This window comes from Magnolia sinica, chromosome 2 (assembly GCF_029962835.1).
Source record: "Magnolia sinica isolate HGM2019 chromosome 2, MsV1, whole genome shotgun sequence".
NCBI lineage: Eukaryota > Viridiplantae > Streptophyta > Magnoliopsida > Magnoliales > Magnoliaceae > Magnolia > Magnolia sinica.
The window spans coordinates 52,640,316-52,659,958 of NC_080574.1; the positions used below are offsets into that span (position 1 = coordinate 52,640,316).

At 40.0% G+C, this 19,643-nt stretch overlaps 1 protein-coding gene across 1 annotated transcript; it reads left to right on the forward strand.

The window, feature by feature from the left end:
* Positions 1–1,212: 1,212 nt before the first annotated feature.
* On the forward strand, positions 1,213–18,665 carry LOC131237102 (T-complex protein 1 subunit beta). Its single transcript, XM_058234756.1, has 11 exons — positions 1,213–1,367; positions 1,528–1,584; positions 2,840–2,905; positions 3,023–3,134; positions 3,854–3,982; positions 6,977–7,048; positions 7,794–7,909; positions 8,524–8,600; positions 15,652–16,137; positions 17,660–17,975; positions 18,301–18,665. Exons 1-11 carry the CDS (start codon positions 1,362–1,364, stop codon positions 18,445–18,447), a joined length of 1,584 nt encoding a protein of 527 aa, XP_058090739.1. The 5' UTR covers positions 1,213–1,361; the 3' UTR covers positions 18,448–18,665.
* The last annotated feature ends 978 nt before the right edge of the window (positions 18,666–19,643 follow it).

Genomic DNA, 19,643 nt, shown 5'->3' on the forward strand with positions numbered 1-19,643 from the left:
GTCAAAACCTTTATGAGGCCACGAAAGTTTTGGTTCAGGCCAATATTTGCATTTTCAGTTCATCCTAGTTAAAATTAGGGCTGAAAGTCGGGCAAGTTAGGTCGGGTTGGTGCTCAACCCTAGCCTAACTCAAGGTTCCTATTCCTCAACCCTAACCCAACCCAACCCAACCCAACCTCGGGTTGGGAATTCTCAACCCAAGCCCAACCCAAGCGGGCTCAGTCGGGTTGGCCAGGTTGGTTGTGTAGATATATGCTAATATTTTCATTATTACATTAGTCTATTATATTTTCAATGCACATCTTATTTTTTATACCTATAACTTTATTAATTATATATGTAGTTATTTATTGTAAAGAAGTTCATTTTTTCTAAACAAACAAGCTAAAATATGGGACTACTACTCCTTAAAAGTCATATTGTGTATCAATGAACCTATTTGGGAGAGAAATCCGGTATATCTTGTTAGCTTAAGTCATCAGACGGATGAAACCCGACAGCATTGGAATTTTATGTGCCTTCGATACAGACGATCCGCTCTAGAGACGTCCATCTATCCTTCCCTCAAATTATTCATATGCAAAGTGATAAGATTGGTCTTCTATTGACAAATGATTTAATTATAATTAATTTATAAGGAACTTGTATATTGATCAAGTTTGGGTTGGGTTGGGTAACATAAGACCTCAACCCGAGCCCAACCCAAGTTTTATAGGGCTGATGTTTGTATGGCTCAAGTTCGAGATCAAACCCAATACATCCAGCCAAGCCTAACCCAATGTCGGGTCAGTCACGGGTCGGTAGGGTTGACCTTGCACAACTTTCAGCCCTGGTTAAAATGGCCTTACGAACGTTTTGGATGGCATCTAAACATCATGGTCGGTCCGGGGACAGTTTCAATGGTGGGCATTTCCATCTCCACTGTTTCCTGTAGCGTGGTTCGCTTAAGTTTTAGACATGCGTCATTTTTGGAATAATGTCTAAAATGAAGTGGAGAAACTGATGGACGGTGAGGATTTGTCACGTATATCTCTTTGGGCCTCACGTGGCTTTCGACCACAGGAACCTCCAGTGGACCGGGCGCACAGGCAACTCGCGTACCCTTCGACCCAGTACTCACGTTTGGGCAGAGACGGGCGGGGCCGGATCGTGATAAAAATACATTCAAAAACCCTAACATCCATCTCACACTCTCTCTGCATCCATATCTCACACACTCTCTCTCTCTCTCTCTCTCTCTCTCTCTCCGAGATCTTTCGCGACGAAAACATTCAAAAACCCTAACCCTAAACCTAGCAGCTCCGTGCCTTTTCTTCTTCCTTCTTTCAGGGTTTATTGACTTCCATCCATATCTACATTTCATGGCCGTATGCATTTTTCTCTTCATTTCATATTCATTTCATTTCAATTTAGTAGTTGGCATCGTCTTTTGTAGGTTGTGCTTGCTCTATCTGGTTAGGATTGTATATGATTCTCTCCCTCATTCTCTCTTTAAATTTCTTTGCTTACATATTCTCAACGGTCCAGATCGAAAGGCTTTTTAAAGATGAAGCTACGGAAGAGAAAGGGGAGCGGGCCAGAATGGTGCGTTGCATACACCCACTCATTTCATGTAGTTGTATTTGATTAATGAATGTGCATTCGTATGTATATGTGCTCATGATTATGGTATGGGATACGCAGACGTTTGCTCGTCCTACAAGTGGGTAGATCCAAGCGTTTGTGAGAGGTCTGAGCTTGCTGTCAGTTGAGACCCACTGATTATATCTTCTGGTGTGAAAGTCAGGCTGTTCTGCTGACAAGGTAGGCCATACAAAACAAATGGGTGGCTAAAAACGTTAGCCATCGATTTGTTTTGTACACTGTGGACTACCTGAGTGATTGAAACAGCCTGATTTTTAGACTAGAAGATCGAAACATTGTGGCCCAACTGATGGGAAGCTTGGATCTCTCACACATTATCAATATCGGCGTGTGGTTGCTTATGGATGCGCAGGGCTCTAGACACATGCGGGCTTAGCAAACTTCAGGATTTGTAAATAGCACCGACCTCACTGCTCATAAGATCGGCAAATATATGCACATAAAATGGGACTGTTGCCCATGAGAGGTGATATTTTTGGCAATGAACAACGCTTTTGTAATTGCATGCACATATGTTCACACATTGATTCACACTATACGCATGTACGTGTATGTATCTCGGTATCAATTAGGAAACGGTATGAACCCCATGATTCATAACAGCGGCATATATGTTCATTTATCTGGGCTGACCAATCAATGGGCCACCTCATGGATGGGAACTGCTTGAACATTTTCGGATCCGGTTGTTTCCATTCACTCTGCATATAAGCTTTTTTCCTATGCCTTTGCTCTAATTTTATTGTATTTGACTATCTAGAAATGGGTGGTTGATCGGACAGTTATGAACTTTCAATCTGTGTGGTTTAATGTTATAACTGATACAAGAGCTGGTCCAATAATTAGACTATCTGGATCACTGCACATGAGCTAATCAAGGGGTAAAAAAAGGGTTTTTTTTTTAAGAGTATGACTCGCACGGTGACCTAAACTAGTACTCAGAATTGATGCACTGTGGTGTTTTGCTCCTTTGTTATGCCACCAAAACCAAGTTGACTCGGCGTAGGATGGAATTTAAACGTACCATTTGACAGTTTGTGGGGTTGTTACCATTTACTAAAACAGTATACAATATGCACCAGCTCCAAATTATTATTAATTTTCTTTTAGTCAACAATGTTAGTCCATTCTAGTTTACCGTCATTGTAAAACTGGTTTGCAGTGTGATGTTTGATTCTCATCTTCTTGGGTGCAGGCATCGTTTGTTGGTGCCATGGCAATTGCAGATTTGGTCAAGACGACGTTAGGTCCAAAAGGAATGGTAAACTTCACCTTACAAATACTGCCTCATGTCACCCATTTGAAACTTCAATGTGATACCCACTGTTGGTTTTATGCTTGATTCAGTTAACCTGTTCGAGTATCCATTGCTGTGTAGGATAAAATATTGCAGTCAAGTGGCAGAGGAAGAAGTGTTACGGTTACAAATGATGGTGCTACCATCTTAAAATCTCTTCATATAGACAATCCTGCAGCCAAAGTTCTTGTTGGTATCCTATTCCTTTGTTCTGCAGTTTGAAAGGTTGGACTGGTATATCTATCATCATTTAGAATCTATGAAACAAGGAGAATCCTTTGTTCTGCAGTTTGAAAGGTTGGACTGGTATATCTATCTTCATTCAGAATCTATGAAACAAGGAGAATCTGCTTTTTATTAGAAGCACATTAAAATTATATATGCCTTTCAAAAAAATAGTAAAAATCATCTTCTTGTGTTAGGATAATTTCCATTCAAGGTTGCGATTGAGCTCTGCTTTGTATCCTGGGGCTTCTATGTTCAGTTCTTTTGGGGGAATTTCTGGGGGTTTTCTTTGAGTTGTATAGTGGTTTTCTTAGGTTTCTGCTGTTTGTCTTTTTCCTTGTTTTTCTTTGGTTTCTTTGTACAGCGGTCTTTTCCCTTGAATAAAAGTTTGCTTCATTCTTTGAAAAAAGAAAAAGAAAAATAATCTTCATGGATGTGTTGGTACGCTTGTCCATGTTGATAGGATATGGTGTGGAATTAAGTAGTGTCCTAATTTACATCAATAATCATTGCTGCTATTTGATGAACTACCATATTCTTGGTGATGCTTTTGTCCGAACCAAGTTTAAGAGTGTGATAAGTCTGCTCCTTTATGCTGAAATGGTGCAGCTCGAAATTCTCTCCATGTTTGAGCTGATGGTACCTACATTATTTTATCATTTAGCTTCTTCCTTAATTAAGTATCAGATATTTCAAAAGTTCAAGATGATGAGGTTGGTGATGGGACAACATCTGTTGTTGTTTTGGCTGGAGAGCTCTTGAGGGAGGCAGAAAAATTGGTTAATGCAAAGATTCATCCAATGACAATCATTTCAGGTAGGTGTTAAGATGCCATTCCAATATTCCTTTTAACTGGTTTAGGCATTTGTGGATCATTACATCTGCTGAAGTGTCTGCCCTTATCAATGCACAGTTAATAATATTATATTTTGCTTATTCTCATAGGTAAAGTGGTCCATACTGTTCAGGATACATGCTGACCATTTTTGTACTCATGTATAAAACTTGTGAACTTTTAGTTTTACTATTTCTGCTAACTGCAAGGTTGGCAAACTCGAGACTTGGATTTGACTGGGTCAGCCCACAAAACTTGACGCGGGTGGGTCAACACAGGGACTTGGTGAGTCATGCTTTTCCTAAAAACATGCATGCAGTAAGTGCTTGTGTATCATCCACCATACTCTGCTATCTCTGCCAGAGTAATAAGAGAAAGGGGGTTTCTTCCCTTTTTAACTTTCTCATCTGCCTTTTTTTTTTTTTGAAAAGAGACAAGATGATTATATTAAGGAGGAAAATGGAATACAAAAGAGGAGCTTGACCTGTTGAGATAGCAGCCCAAGGCTCCTAGAAAAAGGAAAAAAAATTATAGGCAAAAGAAAAAGGGGAAGAGGAAGCCCATTCTACTATCAAATAATGGATTCTTCTTGCAAGAAATCCCACGTCATGCGACTCCCCATTGAAACATCTCCCATTTCTCTCTTCCCATATCGCCCGCCAGATTGGCGGTAAAGAAATTCTCCAGATTTGATTTTTTTGATTGCCCAGATCTGCTCCATGCCAGGATTTGAGCAGGTTGCTTGGGGAATTCGGGAGAACCCAAAAAATTTTGAACCAAGAAAAAATGACTGGCCAAATCTGATTGATAAAGGGACAGTAGACAAAGAGGTGGTCCACTGTTTCTACCTCCGCCATACAGCATAAGCATATGTTAGTGATGCACATACCTTTTTTCCTTAAGTTATCTACCATCAGGACTTTCCTAATACTTACCACCCAAATATTGCGAGGGGGGGCGGGATTCTGTATTTCCAAACCTTTTCTGAAGGGGGATCTTCTAAGGTGTAGGGGTTCTTGGAGATGCTGTTGTAGAACGACTTGACTGAAAAGAGGCCTTTGTTCTTGAATCTCCATGTTGGTCTATTGATGATCCTGTATTTCCAAACCTTTTCTGAAGGGGGATCTTCTAAGGTGTAGGGGTTCTTGGAGATGCTGTTGTCGAACGATTTGACTGAAAAGAGGCTTTTGTTCTTGAATCTCCATGGGGGGGTGGGACTTTCTTTGTACAGCGGTCTTTCCCGCGCAGTTCAAGATTTTCATGCTTCTAACACCTGCTCCGCCATCGCTAATATGTTGACACACCTGATTCCATTTAACTAGATGGAGATTTTACTTGTCCCCCTTGCCATACTAGAGGAAGTCCCGTCGGAGTCTTTCTAGATTGTCCAACACTGCTTGAGGGCATTGGAATAGAGACATAAAGTATAGCGGAAGGCTCAAGAGAACCGCTTTTATCATCGTTAGGCGACCCCCGATGGTTTGCATTTCCAAGAGGTGAGGTGTTTTTCAAATCTTTCTATGACTTTTTCCCACAGAATTTTTGGAGGCTTACGCACGCACAGTGGGAGGCCAACGAATGAGGTTGAGTAAAGATTCCCTCTACACAGCCAAGCAATCTTCTACTCAACTTTCTAGGAAGGCAAACAAGAAAACCAAGATCACAAAACCCTCAACCCAAAGGCACAAAATCCTAATTTTCCTAAAAAGACCCCTAATACAAACTGTCCATCTCAAGGCCGCTGCCTGCAATCTCCGATTCTGACTGTCCTTGAGGTCCCAACATCTATCCCCTTGATCCCCTTGGGACGAGGACCCCACCTTCTCAATCACCCTCACGAGTCCCAATATCTATCCCCTTGATGACCTGCCCAAACATGATGTGCTTCCCAATTCCCATTGAGCTACTCTGTATTCATTGTGCAGATGAACTGGGACCTGTTCATGTCATACCTGGTGCTGGCCATGGACTGGATTCTGGGCCCTGAGTACTTCTTGATGAAGTTAACATGTCATGCAAATCGTCATGACTCCCCTTGTTTTTGTCACCTGGACAAGTCACTGAGTTGCTTGAAAACTTGGTCAAACTTGCCCACTGTTCGATTTTGACCTGCTGAGTCTACACATGTTTTGACTCGGAGGCTGGAGCTTCAAAAATGGGTTGACTAAGATCAGTGGACTTGGTGCGTTGGCCAACCTTGTTTAAATGTCATATATCCACTTGAGTGTTCTTGGAAAAGCTGTGCATGATTAGCTGGAAATGCTGAATATTCAGCACTGCTTTTTTTAGCAACAATTCTACCTCAAATTGTTTTACCTGGAAATGCTGAATATTCCTTTTTGTCCTCTTGCAAAAACGGAGCACATATTTTACCTCAAATTGCACCTGTTTATATACCTTTTGGTCTCTCTATTTCTTTTTAGTATGTACTGGGTACTTTTCTATCTAATACTGCATGCTCATAGAGGCAAATGAACAGAAGAATGCTAGAGTTCTTGATTCAAGAATCAATACTTGGTCACTTATGGAATAGCACTCGTGAGAGAGGGCAATTCTGAGCAGTCAGCTCGTGACTTCCTGGGGATGCTTGGGCAGAGGCTATACGTTCATGTTAGCTCAAATATGTGTCTGGGAATCTGGAAACTTTGAAAAAAGAAATTGCTGCCTTCCACATGGCGTTTGGGAGGGGCAGCCAAAGGTTAATTGAATTGAAATCTGCAGACTGTCAGTTTGAGGGAACAATTTGGTAATTTGTAATAGTTTGTCATTATCATGGCACAACAATGGTACATTTATTCATCTGTTATTTATTCTAAGGCAGGTGTTTAGATAGCCGGCGAAGATTATTTTTTTTCGCCTATATAAAAGCCAGTCTTAAAGTTAGTGTCAGCGCCAAGCTCTCTTTAGTTGATTCTGGAAACATGGTTTCTTGATACATTTGCATCGTATCTGATTATTCTGACTTTACCTGGTAGGTTACAGGATGGCTGCTGAATGTGCACGCGATGCTTTGCTGCAGAAGGTCGTAGACCATAAAGAGGATCCAGGTAACAGTTGTCAAGCACATGGGGAATGCCGACTAATTTGTTCACTGCTTTGTTCGGTCAAGTGTTCCAGTTTATCAACAGGCAATATGAAGCTTGTCAAGAAGCTCCCATGGGGATTGATGAAGCTTTTACAATTTTGTAATATGCAGAATTTTCAGGTTGAATTAGAAACTGTTGTGCTGTCAAACTTGATGGTGCAGTTAGTTGCTAATTGGCATGATGCTATGCTTCTTTAGGGCCTGTTTGGATGTGGTTCAGTTTTAATTGATTCAGAAAGGATAGTCCTATGCATTCTGTTTTGAGATAATGATATTGGAAGAAGCACCCTTCAAGGTGTTTCTGCTGAGAAAGAAATGGATTTGGGAAACCAAACTCCTGATTTATTCAGATTAAAATATTTTCAGTTGGAAAGTCCAAAGAAAACGGGATTTGCTCCTCTTCCAGTCAGACCCTGGCAGTTCTGTATTCATATCCAAATCCGACATTACTAATGAAATGAGTAAATAAAACAGAACAACTTTATCTTAAACACATATCTGAACGCTGCATAAACAAAACTGGAACTTGATTGCTGCCAACCTTATTATCAGGATTGGTTTGGCTGTTCTTTTCTTTAATAGAAGTGTTGATGATGAGCTGATAATAAAAAAAGCAAGGAAGGTGCAATTAATATTTTAATGATGTTACATTTTTTCGTGTTACTTCTGGTATGTCTCTAACGCACACCACCATTGCTGTAATGCAGAGAAGTTTAAATCAGACTTGATGAAGATAGCTATGACCACTTTGAGTTCAAAAATACTTTCCCAGGACAAGGAGCATTTTGCTAAACTTGCCGTAGATGCTGTCATGAGGCTCAAGGTAAGTATTCGACTGAACTTTTTAGATGTCATGAGGGACTCTCTTGTCATATCATCACGAAGTCAAATTGTGCTTTAAATGTGGCTATTGTTCTTGATTAGATGTGGTGCTGGTAACAATTCATGCCCCATGGTTGATAAATGGGTGCACAAACTTACTCTGTATTGGTTATTTAGGATAATTTTTGCAATTCCATGACATGATATACCATGCTAAACTGAATTAGAATGCACTACTTAACTAGAATTTAATGTTATTTGACAATTTGATTTCCCATCACCTCTTTGCTACAACAGTTGGCTCCTCTCCACTCAACTATACCATCTATTGATTATCTGAACATTCCTTCAACATATAGGCCTGGATTTTGGGAATCAATTGGGGATTTTTCTCTGCCAATTTGTACTTCAATTTTCATTTTGCCCATTTTAACTAAATTATTCTGACTAACTAAATTAGCATTTGCTGCTTGTTTGCTTCACTATTGCTCTCACACCCTTACCTTTTTTTGGTAAAAATTTATTTTAGTAATCATGTTTTTATCATTAGTTTGTTTTAGTTGTGACAATTGAATTTCAGCTTTTTGCTAAATCATACATCTCTTTTCTTGGCAGGGAAGTACAAACTTAGAGGCCATCCAAATCATTAAGAAAGCTGGAGGATCCTTGAAAGACTCATTTTTAGATGAAGGGTGAGCGACCAAACCTTTAAATTTGTGAGATAGGCAGCCCCTTTTAGCAAGTTTCTTGTTGTTGTTGAAGCTATCATAATCATGTCTTTGTGACTAAATTGCTCCTTTCGCCCTAATGTCTTGAGTACTACTCCCTGTTTGATATATGTGCTCAGTATCATTAGTTATTTGGTACTAGTAACTTGATTGACTCTTCGGGATTGAGCCGATAGTTCAATTGGACTGGTTGTATGTGTCTCGACCTTAAGATCATGGGCTGGATCCTAGCTTATCTACTAAAGCACATGATTGCACAAATTTGGTAAAGAAAACTGACGAGCGATGGTGTCTTTGATTTATTTTTTTTCGATGCTGAAATGACTGGCTCTCTCTGTCTTTTCTTTGCCTGGATTTACATCACTAAAGGCCCATTTGGATGTACCTGCAAATTAGGATTGTTGCTGTTTTTATGTGAACCATCTGTCCTGCATTTGTAGTTTTGGAAAGCTTGGGAAACAGGAACCATAATGAGTGCATACCATTTACCCACTTTTCCCTCGATATTGCATCTAAGAAAAGGAGATATGATTGCATAACGGCCTCGCAGTGCATTTTCGGCAGCGCGCCTCTCATTCACTATTATGAGGAGAATTTTTCAAACATGCCTTATCGAGGCTTTAGGACAGCCAATCACTTATTGAGGCTTTAGGACAAGGTAAGATCCCTCAAATCACTTATTCACTCTGCCAAATCTTTTGCTGAAGCTCTCATTTTTCTTAGCCATCGGTATTCTAAACATTGGATTTGACTTAAGATATTAAGAAGGCTGGATTGATTTGAGTTGTCAAACCATACTGTAAATCATGAGAGCTGTTTAGAGTAATCTTTAAAAAATTAATAACAAGTAAATAAGCTTAAAAATCTTGAAAAATGAGATGTGGTCAAACCAATGATATTTTTTAACACCCCACATTGAATGTTAATTGATCTATTACATTACATTCCATGACATTTGTGTGTGGTAATTAACAATGTTGTCAAAATCGTTATCATATCATAAATCATAGAAGGGCTTGAATTGTATCGAATTGCAAATTGTATTGTAAATCGTAAGATTTTTCCGACTTTAAAAACATATATTAAACACATGAAATAATATAAGTGAATCTGAAAAGATTAAAAACTCATTAATCATCCATTTCCCATCTACATGTACCCAAAAAGTAATACATATCATGATATTATCAATTGTGAAAATGTCTATTGCATACATATCATGATGGTAAAGGATTCTCATCTTTTTACGTTGTTTTCTTTTGTTATCTTTCAAAAAATTTACCTTAAAAACATACAAGAGTCCTTTAATAATTTTGTTCTTGGTACCTTTCTTGAGTATAGAGTCATGTTAGAAAAAATGGCATTCAATTCCATTGTGAATAGTATCTTGATTTCTTTCTATTGGATTTTTGAAATCAAAATCCCCAAATCTCCTCCTCCTCCTCCTCCTCCTCCTCTCTCTCTCTCTCTCTCTCTCTCAAAAGGAAAAAATGAGGATATATTTAATAAGGGTGCACCTTTTTTATGTTTTATGAGCAAAATGGTTCAAAGAAAGAAGAAAAAATTGAATTAAAAAATGATTTTTAATTAAATTTTGGGTCTATTTAATCGTACGATTCATATGATTCGATACGATTATTGTACGATTATTTAGGATTTATGATTTGGGTGTACAATTCAAATCATACACCCATATGATGTGATATGAATTGTACGATTCTGATGACACTGGTAATTAACAATATGTAGCACAGAAATTAGTCTAACATTGGAAAGTTGGTATTTGTATGATATCTTCCCATGCACTTCCATTTCATCTCCTTGTCATGCATAAGACAATATGCAGTCAAATATAGGAAATATTTTGGTATTTGTATGATACCTTCACATCTAATTTGCTTTAATATCATAATGCATAAGACAATTAAAGCGTCTTTAGCAGATGTGATACTGTAACATGTTCTATTTTCTTTGTATTGACAATATCGGTTGATATATTCCATATCACTTGTCAGCAATACAATCATCATCATCTAAGCCTCATCTCAATAATTAATGTTGGCTGCATGAATGTTGTTCCACCATATCCATCAAGGACCACATCCATTTGGGCCTTCTCCTTGCCCTATACAATATTAGAACCCTTTTAGAGCACTCATGGTCAAGATTTTGTGCCCTTAACAAATGAAAAATATTATGCTATTTTTTATTTGTCGATGTTTTGTGTTCTAAGTTTGTAATCGTGTGTCATTTAACATGTCTTAAAGTTTCACTAAAAAATTCCACCACTTACCTAATGGTCTGTTTGGATTGGTGAAAAAATTTGAGGAAATGTTCCTCCTCAGGAAGCAATGTTTCTAGGATATTATGGGAAAGGAAAGATGTTTCTCCTGATTGTTTTTCAATAGGATTATCTTGAAAAAATCCTTAATTTCCAAATTTGTTGTTTGGTGAAATGGATATTTTTAAATAGAAAATTACTTGAACTCATATCCTGACCTACTGAAAATTTTGATTGGTTTCCAAACATCTAAATGGGTTTGAGAAAAGGGAACTGAACTATGCATTTCCATTTGTGGTTGAAAAGTAAATCGATGATGTTTACTCAATTCACGCACTTCACACTTTAGAACTAAGACAGACAACGAATAAGGAATAATGCTTTTGAGAGTTTTCAAGGATGGATGACCGAGACGGCAGTGCCGCTGATAAGAAGAGGTTCTTCTATGCTGTTGCACCAACAACTTCATTGTCAAGATAGCATAATATTATGTTCATGCCCTCCACCAATCTTCTTTGTCATTAGATTTTGAAAAATGCAATGTGAAGGGTAAAAGTCACAAAGCATATAAGAGATTTTGTGAGTTTGCTAACGGACATAAGACTTAAAGGGTGTTGAACGGCTACATCTTGCCGTTCTTGTTGCAACCTTTGTAGATGGTGAAGATGAAAGGAAGAAGAGAGAAGATGTGAGATGGGAAGAGATGTGTGTGTGTGTGTGTGTAAGAGAGAGAGAGAGAGAGAGAGAGAGAGAGAGAGAGAGAGAGGTAATGATGGTGCAAAATGTGATAGGCTTGGAGTGGTTAGAGTTATGAAACCTTAGCCTCTCTTATATATATATATATATATATATATATATATATATATATAAAATAGAAATATAAATGGGCCCCATGAGCCTTGTTACATGGACTTGGGCCCAATGAGCTTGATTACAATATCTCCCTTTCAACACTCCCCCTCAAGCTAGAGCATCCTAATGAGGCCCGGCTTGCCCAGCTTGAAACAATGGCTAACATAATGATCTAAGAAAGAAAGAAAGAAAAATAATTTTTCTAACATCCCCCCTCAAAACTCAAGGTGCCCTTGAAAGAGGAATTTGAGTTTAGAGGCACATAAATGATTTATTCAAAGAAACAAAAACTAAAAGATACGCGTCCCCAGAGATGAGCGGCATGAGCTGTGACAAGAGGTGAGCAGGCGGACAAGTGGTGGAAGCGACGAGATGACTAATAACTTCATGCGAGTAGGCACTTTAGCGACAATGAGTGATGTGAACAACCGGACCAACTATCTGGTATAATTGAGAATGGACTAACCATCCAATACAATTAATGAGTCCGAGTCCAATTGTTCGGAGTAAATAAGGCTAAGACAACAACTCAGTCCTAACATAAGTCCGAATTAATTGGTCAGTACATAAACAAGTATGAGCTAACTGCCCTTTATAAAAAACTAGCCAGGTCACACATGCTAGCAATTGAGCGCCTCATATGAAGAAGTCATTAAGTCGTCGAAGGAGGTAGTGGAGAAGAGGCTAGCTAACATCATACAGTCCAAAAAGCATCGGAAAAATGGGCCATTAACAACTGGGCTCACGCAGACTTGAAGAAGAATTGGACCACGCTGAGATTTCGGTCCACAACGAACTGCTCCACATGCAAGACAATCCATACCACCATAAAATCAAATCGTCCAAACAGGCCCAACAGTGTCAAGCAATGCGAATGGTCCAGGAACAAGGATTGTTTTTTCTTTTTTCCCCCCCTTTTCTCTTTCTTTGTTTTTTTCGAAGAGACTGCGGGCCCACATGTTTCTGTCGATGGGCTGGAATCAGCAATACGGCCAAGCAGGCGATCAACACGGTGGGCCCAACAGCCGCAGGAACGCTTTCAAATGCAGGCCCTGCACAACATCAGCAGAACTCTTCATGTCATCCCAGCAGTGTTAAAAAACGGATGGTGATGGTTGGCCACAGAGAATGATGATGGAAAGCAATAGATGGGTTCTTGCAGTGACGTGGTGAGAGCAGCAACATGGGCCACATGGACTTGGAGCACAACGTGAAGAGCAGTGGTGAGAGCAGCAACATGGATCTTAATCTTTTTCAGATATGAAAAGGGCAGCGGTTCTGAGCCACAAGATGAGATGGCTTGCAATGATCAGGGACCACAGCAGGAAATCTGGGGCCGTAGATAGACTCCGCAGCAGCAGATTCAGCAACACGCCAACACAGCGATGGGCGCAGATCTGAATGACGAACAACGATCACACCAACACGACCCAGAGATATCAAGAACAACCCACTGTTGGATCTCCAGTCGACAGCGCAATCTGATCTCAATGGTGAACAAGATATCTGGCCTGCAGCGAAGGTCCTGATCACACCATATTATTTGAAGCACAGATATATGAGCAGCGTATCACAGCAACATCAGCCTGTGTGGGACAGCATATCACAACGTCCCAAAAGATTCTGGACCCAACTGGTCCTATAAAAAATGACAATGCTAGATCTTCAATCGGGTGCAACTTTTGCAGATCCTGAGAGGAACTTCTTTAGCAATGCAGCAGGCAGTGATTATCAGATTACCATCCAAACAGAAGGTAGCAGATCCTGAATATATCAGAGATCGGTAGCCAGAAAACGTAGCAGTACAATGCTGATCTCATTATGTTGAAGGTTGGAACAAGCAGAATGCAGATCAACCTGATCAAGGGCTGATCTGGGTTCACAGCAAGCTTTCCAGTTTGATGTCAGCAGCATGGGTGGGCTGCAGAGAACATCAAAAGGGCAACAGTAACATGAACATTGCTGATCTTTTTATTTATTTATTTAGGTTCAGCGATCACAATAGATGCTGATCATGTGACAGATCTAAGCCGCTCTGATACCATGTTGAACGACTGCATCTTGCCGTTCTTGTTGCAACCTTTCTAGATAGCGAAGATGAAAAGAAGAAGAGAGAAGATGAGATGGAAAAGAGATGTGAGAGATAGAGTATTCTCCTCGATTGATTCATAAACTCATTTGAATGGACTAACACCACCGGAGATAGTTGTTTCCATTTAATTTAATAGAGGTGATCCAGATCCCTAAAAAATCAGATGGATTTATGAATCCAGTTCTCGAATCACTTCTCATTTCCGTCTATGATGAGGGATAGAATATATACCGCAAGCTTATACGAACACGGGTTGAGCTTTCACGACCAATGAACACTCAACTTGTACGCTTCATACAGTATGTACTTCAAGAGAATAACTAGCCCATATGTCCACACGTTCCCACTAATCATGAGGGTTGATGATAGCAAACAAGTCATCTGACATAGGCAATCAGCCCACACATTCACACATCCCACGAGAGGTGATGATCACAAACACGTCATCCTCTTCTCATGCACGAACCATTACAAAGGCCTGGCACAACAGAAGGAAAAGAAATTCTAGGTTTCTTAAAATATTTTTAGCACAAGAGGGATGGGAGAGTCTAAAAGTAAAAGAAGGAAACAAGGATATGGTAGATGGGAGAAAGAAAGATGCATTAGATCAGAAACAAGATTGCTCTGATACCTAGTAGAAGGAAGAAATAAGAGGAGAGGAGAGAGCCGTGAAAAGAAAGAAAAAGAGAATTGTAAGGCTGGACATTCCGGCTCCTTTTATATTAATATCGTCCTTTTATATTAATAATAAGCAAGTGAAAAAGATAGAAACACCCTCAAGTAACAAAAGCAAAATTCCCCTTAAGTACTAGGGCTGAAAGTTGGGCGGGTTCAACCCGACCGACCCGACATTGGGTTGGGCTCAGGCAGGATATATCGGGTCCGATCTCAAGCTTGGGCTATACAAACACCAACCCGATAGAACTTAATAAGTACTAACAAAGAGTCCTAATCCAATTTAACCAAAGAATAGACGAAAAATATATTAATAATAAGCAAGTGAAAAAGACAGAAACACCCTTAAGTAACAAAAGCAAAATCCCCCTTAACTACTAACAAAGAGTCCTAATCTAATTTAACTTAAGAATGGACAAGAGAAAATGCTAGGTGGGCCACACAGCTGTATGGCCCACATCCATACCCACTTGGCTGTATGGCCCATATTTCTCATGCATTTAACACGTACATTGTTGGGGGCTAAGGGTACCTTTGGGAGTCTCAGTTCCCAAAGCCAATAGCATGTGCTACCGACAAATTTTTGTTAAGATAAGAGCTGGGCTCTTATTGCACTTGCGATCTAAGCCAGGAAAACTGGGAAGACAGAAGCCATCCTATTGTGTCCTATTTTCTGTACCATGCTGAAGGGCCTGCACTCCCAAGTGTATCGGTTATATTTGGGAACCGCCTCTAAACCATGATTTCCATACATTCAAATGCTAGAACGAGTCTTGGTATATATTGATCTTTTTCAGTAGTTTTTTCCCCCATTAATTTATTTGCATATGACCTGTTGGTCCTTGAGTCATCTTATCATATTTGTGCACTTTTTATGAGAATCCAAGTGGCTAATAACATAAATGAAAGCATTGGATGATGTGTGTGATTTTATAATCAGAATATATAAATCTCCATCTTATGATTTTGGACTTAAACTGCTTGTTCAAGAGTTTAAAGAATAGTTTTGTTTTATCTGCTGTTCTTTCCTCATAGCTGAACCCAAGTAGCTGGGACAAGGCTATGATGATGTTGATGACACCTCTTCTGAGTAAAGAGTGTTTTTCCTTGTGCAGATTTATACTCGACAAAAAAATAGGCATTGGCCAGCCCAAACGCATAGAAAATGCAAATATTTTGGTGGCAAATACTGCTATGGACACTGACAAAGTAAAAATTTATGGGGCTCGTGTTCGTGTTGATTCAATGTCTAGAGTTGCACAGATCGAGGGGGCAGAAAAGGAGAAAATGAAAGAAAAGGTGCAAAAGATCATTGCTCATGGGATTAACTGCTTCGTTAACCGACAATTGATTTACAACTTCCCGGAGGAACTCTTCGCAGACGCAGGGATACTTGCAATTGAGCATGCTGATTTTGATGGGATTGAGCGACTAGCTCTAGTAACTGGTGGTGAAATTGCATCAACCTTTGACAATCCTGAATCTGTAAAGCTCGGCCACTGCAAGCTCATAGAGGAAATAATGATTGGTGAGGACAGGTTGATCCATTTCTCTGGGGTTGAAATGGGCCAGGCATGTACCATAGTTTTAAGAGGGGCAAGGTATGTTCTTTTTCCTGATGATTATTGTGCCAGGTTTGGCATTTATTTGATGAGCTTCTTTTATTTGAATTTAAACTTGAGTTTATCATATGGTTTGTCATATTCCTATCATTATATTCCTTTTGTTTTTTTTTGCTATGTCCTTGGTGACTGGTTTCTCTAATACCTGGATTATGCGTGTAGTGGTTATTCTCTCTCTCTCTCTCTCTCTCTCTCTCTCTCCCCACCCACCCTCACACACCGCATGGGTACTCGAACCTATGATCTCGGTGTTGAAACTCACAGAGTCTACCACTGAGCCATGAGTAGGGACGCTTGTAGTGGTTATTCATAAATGTAACGGATAATCAATTATTGTAACTGGTGAAGCAGCATTACTTGACATTTTGAATTTGGGGAAATGCTACGGATGAGCTGGTAAGGCCAGAATGTGTAGAAATCCCTCTCCACCGCAAATGTGTCAGGCATATGTAATTTTGACTGCCCCCTTGGGGAAATGATATGGTACAGCTTGTATTTCTGCATTTCTCGTCAATGAATATCTTTATTATTTTTATGAAGAGAGTAGGATAAAAATTATCACCCAAATCATGTGATTTCTGAAGCGTGAGCCATCTGCAGTAAGGTCAGCTAGATGAATGGTTCCAATTCATACATGCCTCTGTCATGCGTATGGTGGAGAGGGTCTCTTGTACATGTCCCTCTTCTACCAGCTCTATCCATGCGTTTCTCTTAATTTATGCCTATCTGGAAACTATGTAGGATTATAAGTAACAGTCTATTGTGAAGATCATAACATGGTTGTTAAATCGTGTGGGAGGAGACGAGAACCTTGTGTGTAACTGTTTTATTTTTAGTTATTTTACAATTTATTTCTTGAGTTTGTTCACGTTACTGACAAAATTGAGGGTTTCTTTGTGGACCTCCCCTCTTTTGCACCCGGAATGCTGTGGTTAAAAAATAAATAAATTCAAGGCTTTGTTTGGTAGACACCTAAAAATGGGTTAACGGTAATTATGAGTTCATGTTAGCAATAGTTAGGTATTAGAGATTGAGATTTCTAATTTATAGTGACCGTTAATTGAAATGAGATGAACTCACGGGCAGAAGTCTCTAATCAACATATTTGGCCAAAACTCCACTGTTTCATGCAAAAAGTTGTATGATATATGGTTGATGAAGTTTATCACTTAAGCCTGTACACTACAGAATTACTCTAATTCAACGGTAATTATGTATTAGAGATCATTCTTCTCAAATACATAATGAGTTCATGTTAGCAATCGTTAGGTATTAGAGATTGAGATTTCTAATTTATAGTGACTGTTAATTGAAATGAGATGAACTCACAGGGCGGAAGTCTCTAATCAACATATTTGGCCAAAACTCCACTGTTTCATGCAAAAAGTTGTATGATATATGATCGATGAAGTTTATCACTTAAGCCTGTACACTACAGAACTACTCTAATTCAAGTGGTTGGATTTCAATATGAGATGGTGTTCTGTTTCTTTGCCTGCAGTTTTCACGTACTCGATGAAGCTGAAAGGTCTTTACACGACGCCTTGTGCGTGTTGTCTCAGACAGTGACCGATACCCGGGTTTTGCTCGGAGGCGGCTGGCCCGAGATGGCAATGGCGAAAGAAGTGGATGAGCTAGCACGGAAGACGCCTGGAAAGAAGTCTCTTGCTATCGAAGCATTCTCACGTGCACTCCAGGCCATACCAACGACCATAGCCGACAATGCAGGTTTGGACAGCGCGGAGTTGATTGCCCAGCTTCGTGCGGAGCACCACAAGGAGGGTACTACTGCAGGGATTGATGTCATCTCTGGGGCTGTAAGTATAAAGGATAATGTAGTTCAAATCACGGAACACTCGCCTATCAAAAAAAACAAAACAAAACAGAAAAAAGAAGTGGGAACATTTGCCAGATCCTGTGGGCCCAACTTGTTTCATGGCTACGGCTGTCAATGGGTACCTGGACCCAACCCAATTTTAATGGATCTGGGCCCTGTTTATTGGACCCGGTTTGGGTTTGGGTACACACATGCACATGCGGGCAGGTTGCCTGATCTTTCTCACAAAGTTTTCAATTGTGAGATTGCGAAGCCAAGCCATTGATCTGTGCCTCTTCAAATTTTGGATCTTGATCACATTGCAGGTAGGTGATATGGAGCAGCTTGGGATTTCAGAGTCATTTAAGGTGAAGCAAGCAGTGCTGCTTTCTGCGACTGAGGCTGCTGAGATGATACTCAGAGTTGACGAGATCATTACTTGTGCCCCACGGAAAAGAGAGGACAGAATGTGAGGAGCTGACCAAGTTAGTCCATCTGGTACAATCTGCTAAGAACTTACATGCAGTCTTAACAATTGCATCAAAATGATTTCCTTCATAGCTGGGGTGTGATTTGATTGAAGGACAACTCTTTGGGTCTGTTTAAGAGTATAGATTTAAGGAAGTTTTGGAAGGAGTGGGGTTGGTTTTATACCTCCAATCTTAGTAAAACAGGTGTCTTTTAGGCAAAACCCTAGGCATGCCATGGCATGGTGTCACCATCATGCATTGCCCTTTTCGTAGTATGTTTTCATGCTACATTGGATTTACAACTTACACTGTACAGAGTAGTTGAAGTTCCGGCAGGTGGGCCCCATTCAATGATCCAATCCCGTCTCTGTGTTGGATCTTGCAGTAGATGGGGGATGCCTCGGTAATCTCCCAGATTGGAACCCTTTAATATTTGCCCCTTCATTATAGAATGTGGATTGATGCGGTCACAGGTTGTATATTTATTTGCTCCCTTTTAAGGCCTTCAATGTTCAAATCTCGAAGACGTCTGGGGTATCCTCCAAAGTGCTGTAGCCCATCGTATCAATGGTTTAGATCAGTGGACTAAAGGCCTCACATTCACAAAATCTTGCCTTCTAGCAAGCTATACATATTTCCGACGACCAGTGACTGATTATTCCCCCCTCCCGACTGTATTCTTGTCTCGTTTTTCTGAGGCTGTTGGGACTGTTGGTCCAACTTGTCAGTCCCATTTTGACCCAGCGCATTTTCAGTGTCCGTTCTAGTTCAAAATAGCCAGACCAAGACGGAAATTATATTGGTAGCCTGGCCTCTTAAGAATTGGATGGATGGTTTTAGGCTTATCGAATCTCATTTGCACACATGGCCCATTGAGATGTTATTGGCGATTCAACTGTTCATCAAGTTGGCGTAATTGCGAGGAGGGATTACGGGTTTTATGCATCTGGAAACATGCTTTGCTGATTCACGAAGTTCTCACCTATGGGCCTCATGGCTCTAGTTATCCAAACCATTGAATGAGAATGCCCCAGAAGTCTCTTCGGTTGAATGAAGGGAGTTTCAGGGGAATCCCTTATCTATGTTTAGGGCTATTTGGTCAACGGTTTGGATCACTGGATCATTGCAGGTTACGTGCAGAGAAGCCTGTGTATCATCTGACCTTATTTCTCTACCGCGTATGGACCAGCTTCGATGTA

Excerpts from the sequence above, each read along its gene's own strand:
- LOC131237102 (XM_058234756.1), top strand. Across the intron at positions 2,906-3,022 it reads CGTTAGGTCCAAAAGGAATG|GATAAAATATTGCAGTCAAG; the intron begins GTAAACTTCACC and ends ATTGCTGTGTAG. Across the intron at positions 8,601-15,651 it reads GACTCATTTTTAGATGAAGG|ATTTATACTCGACAAAAAAA; the intron begins GTGAGCGACCAA and ends TTCCTTGTGCAG.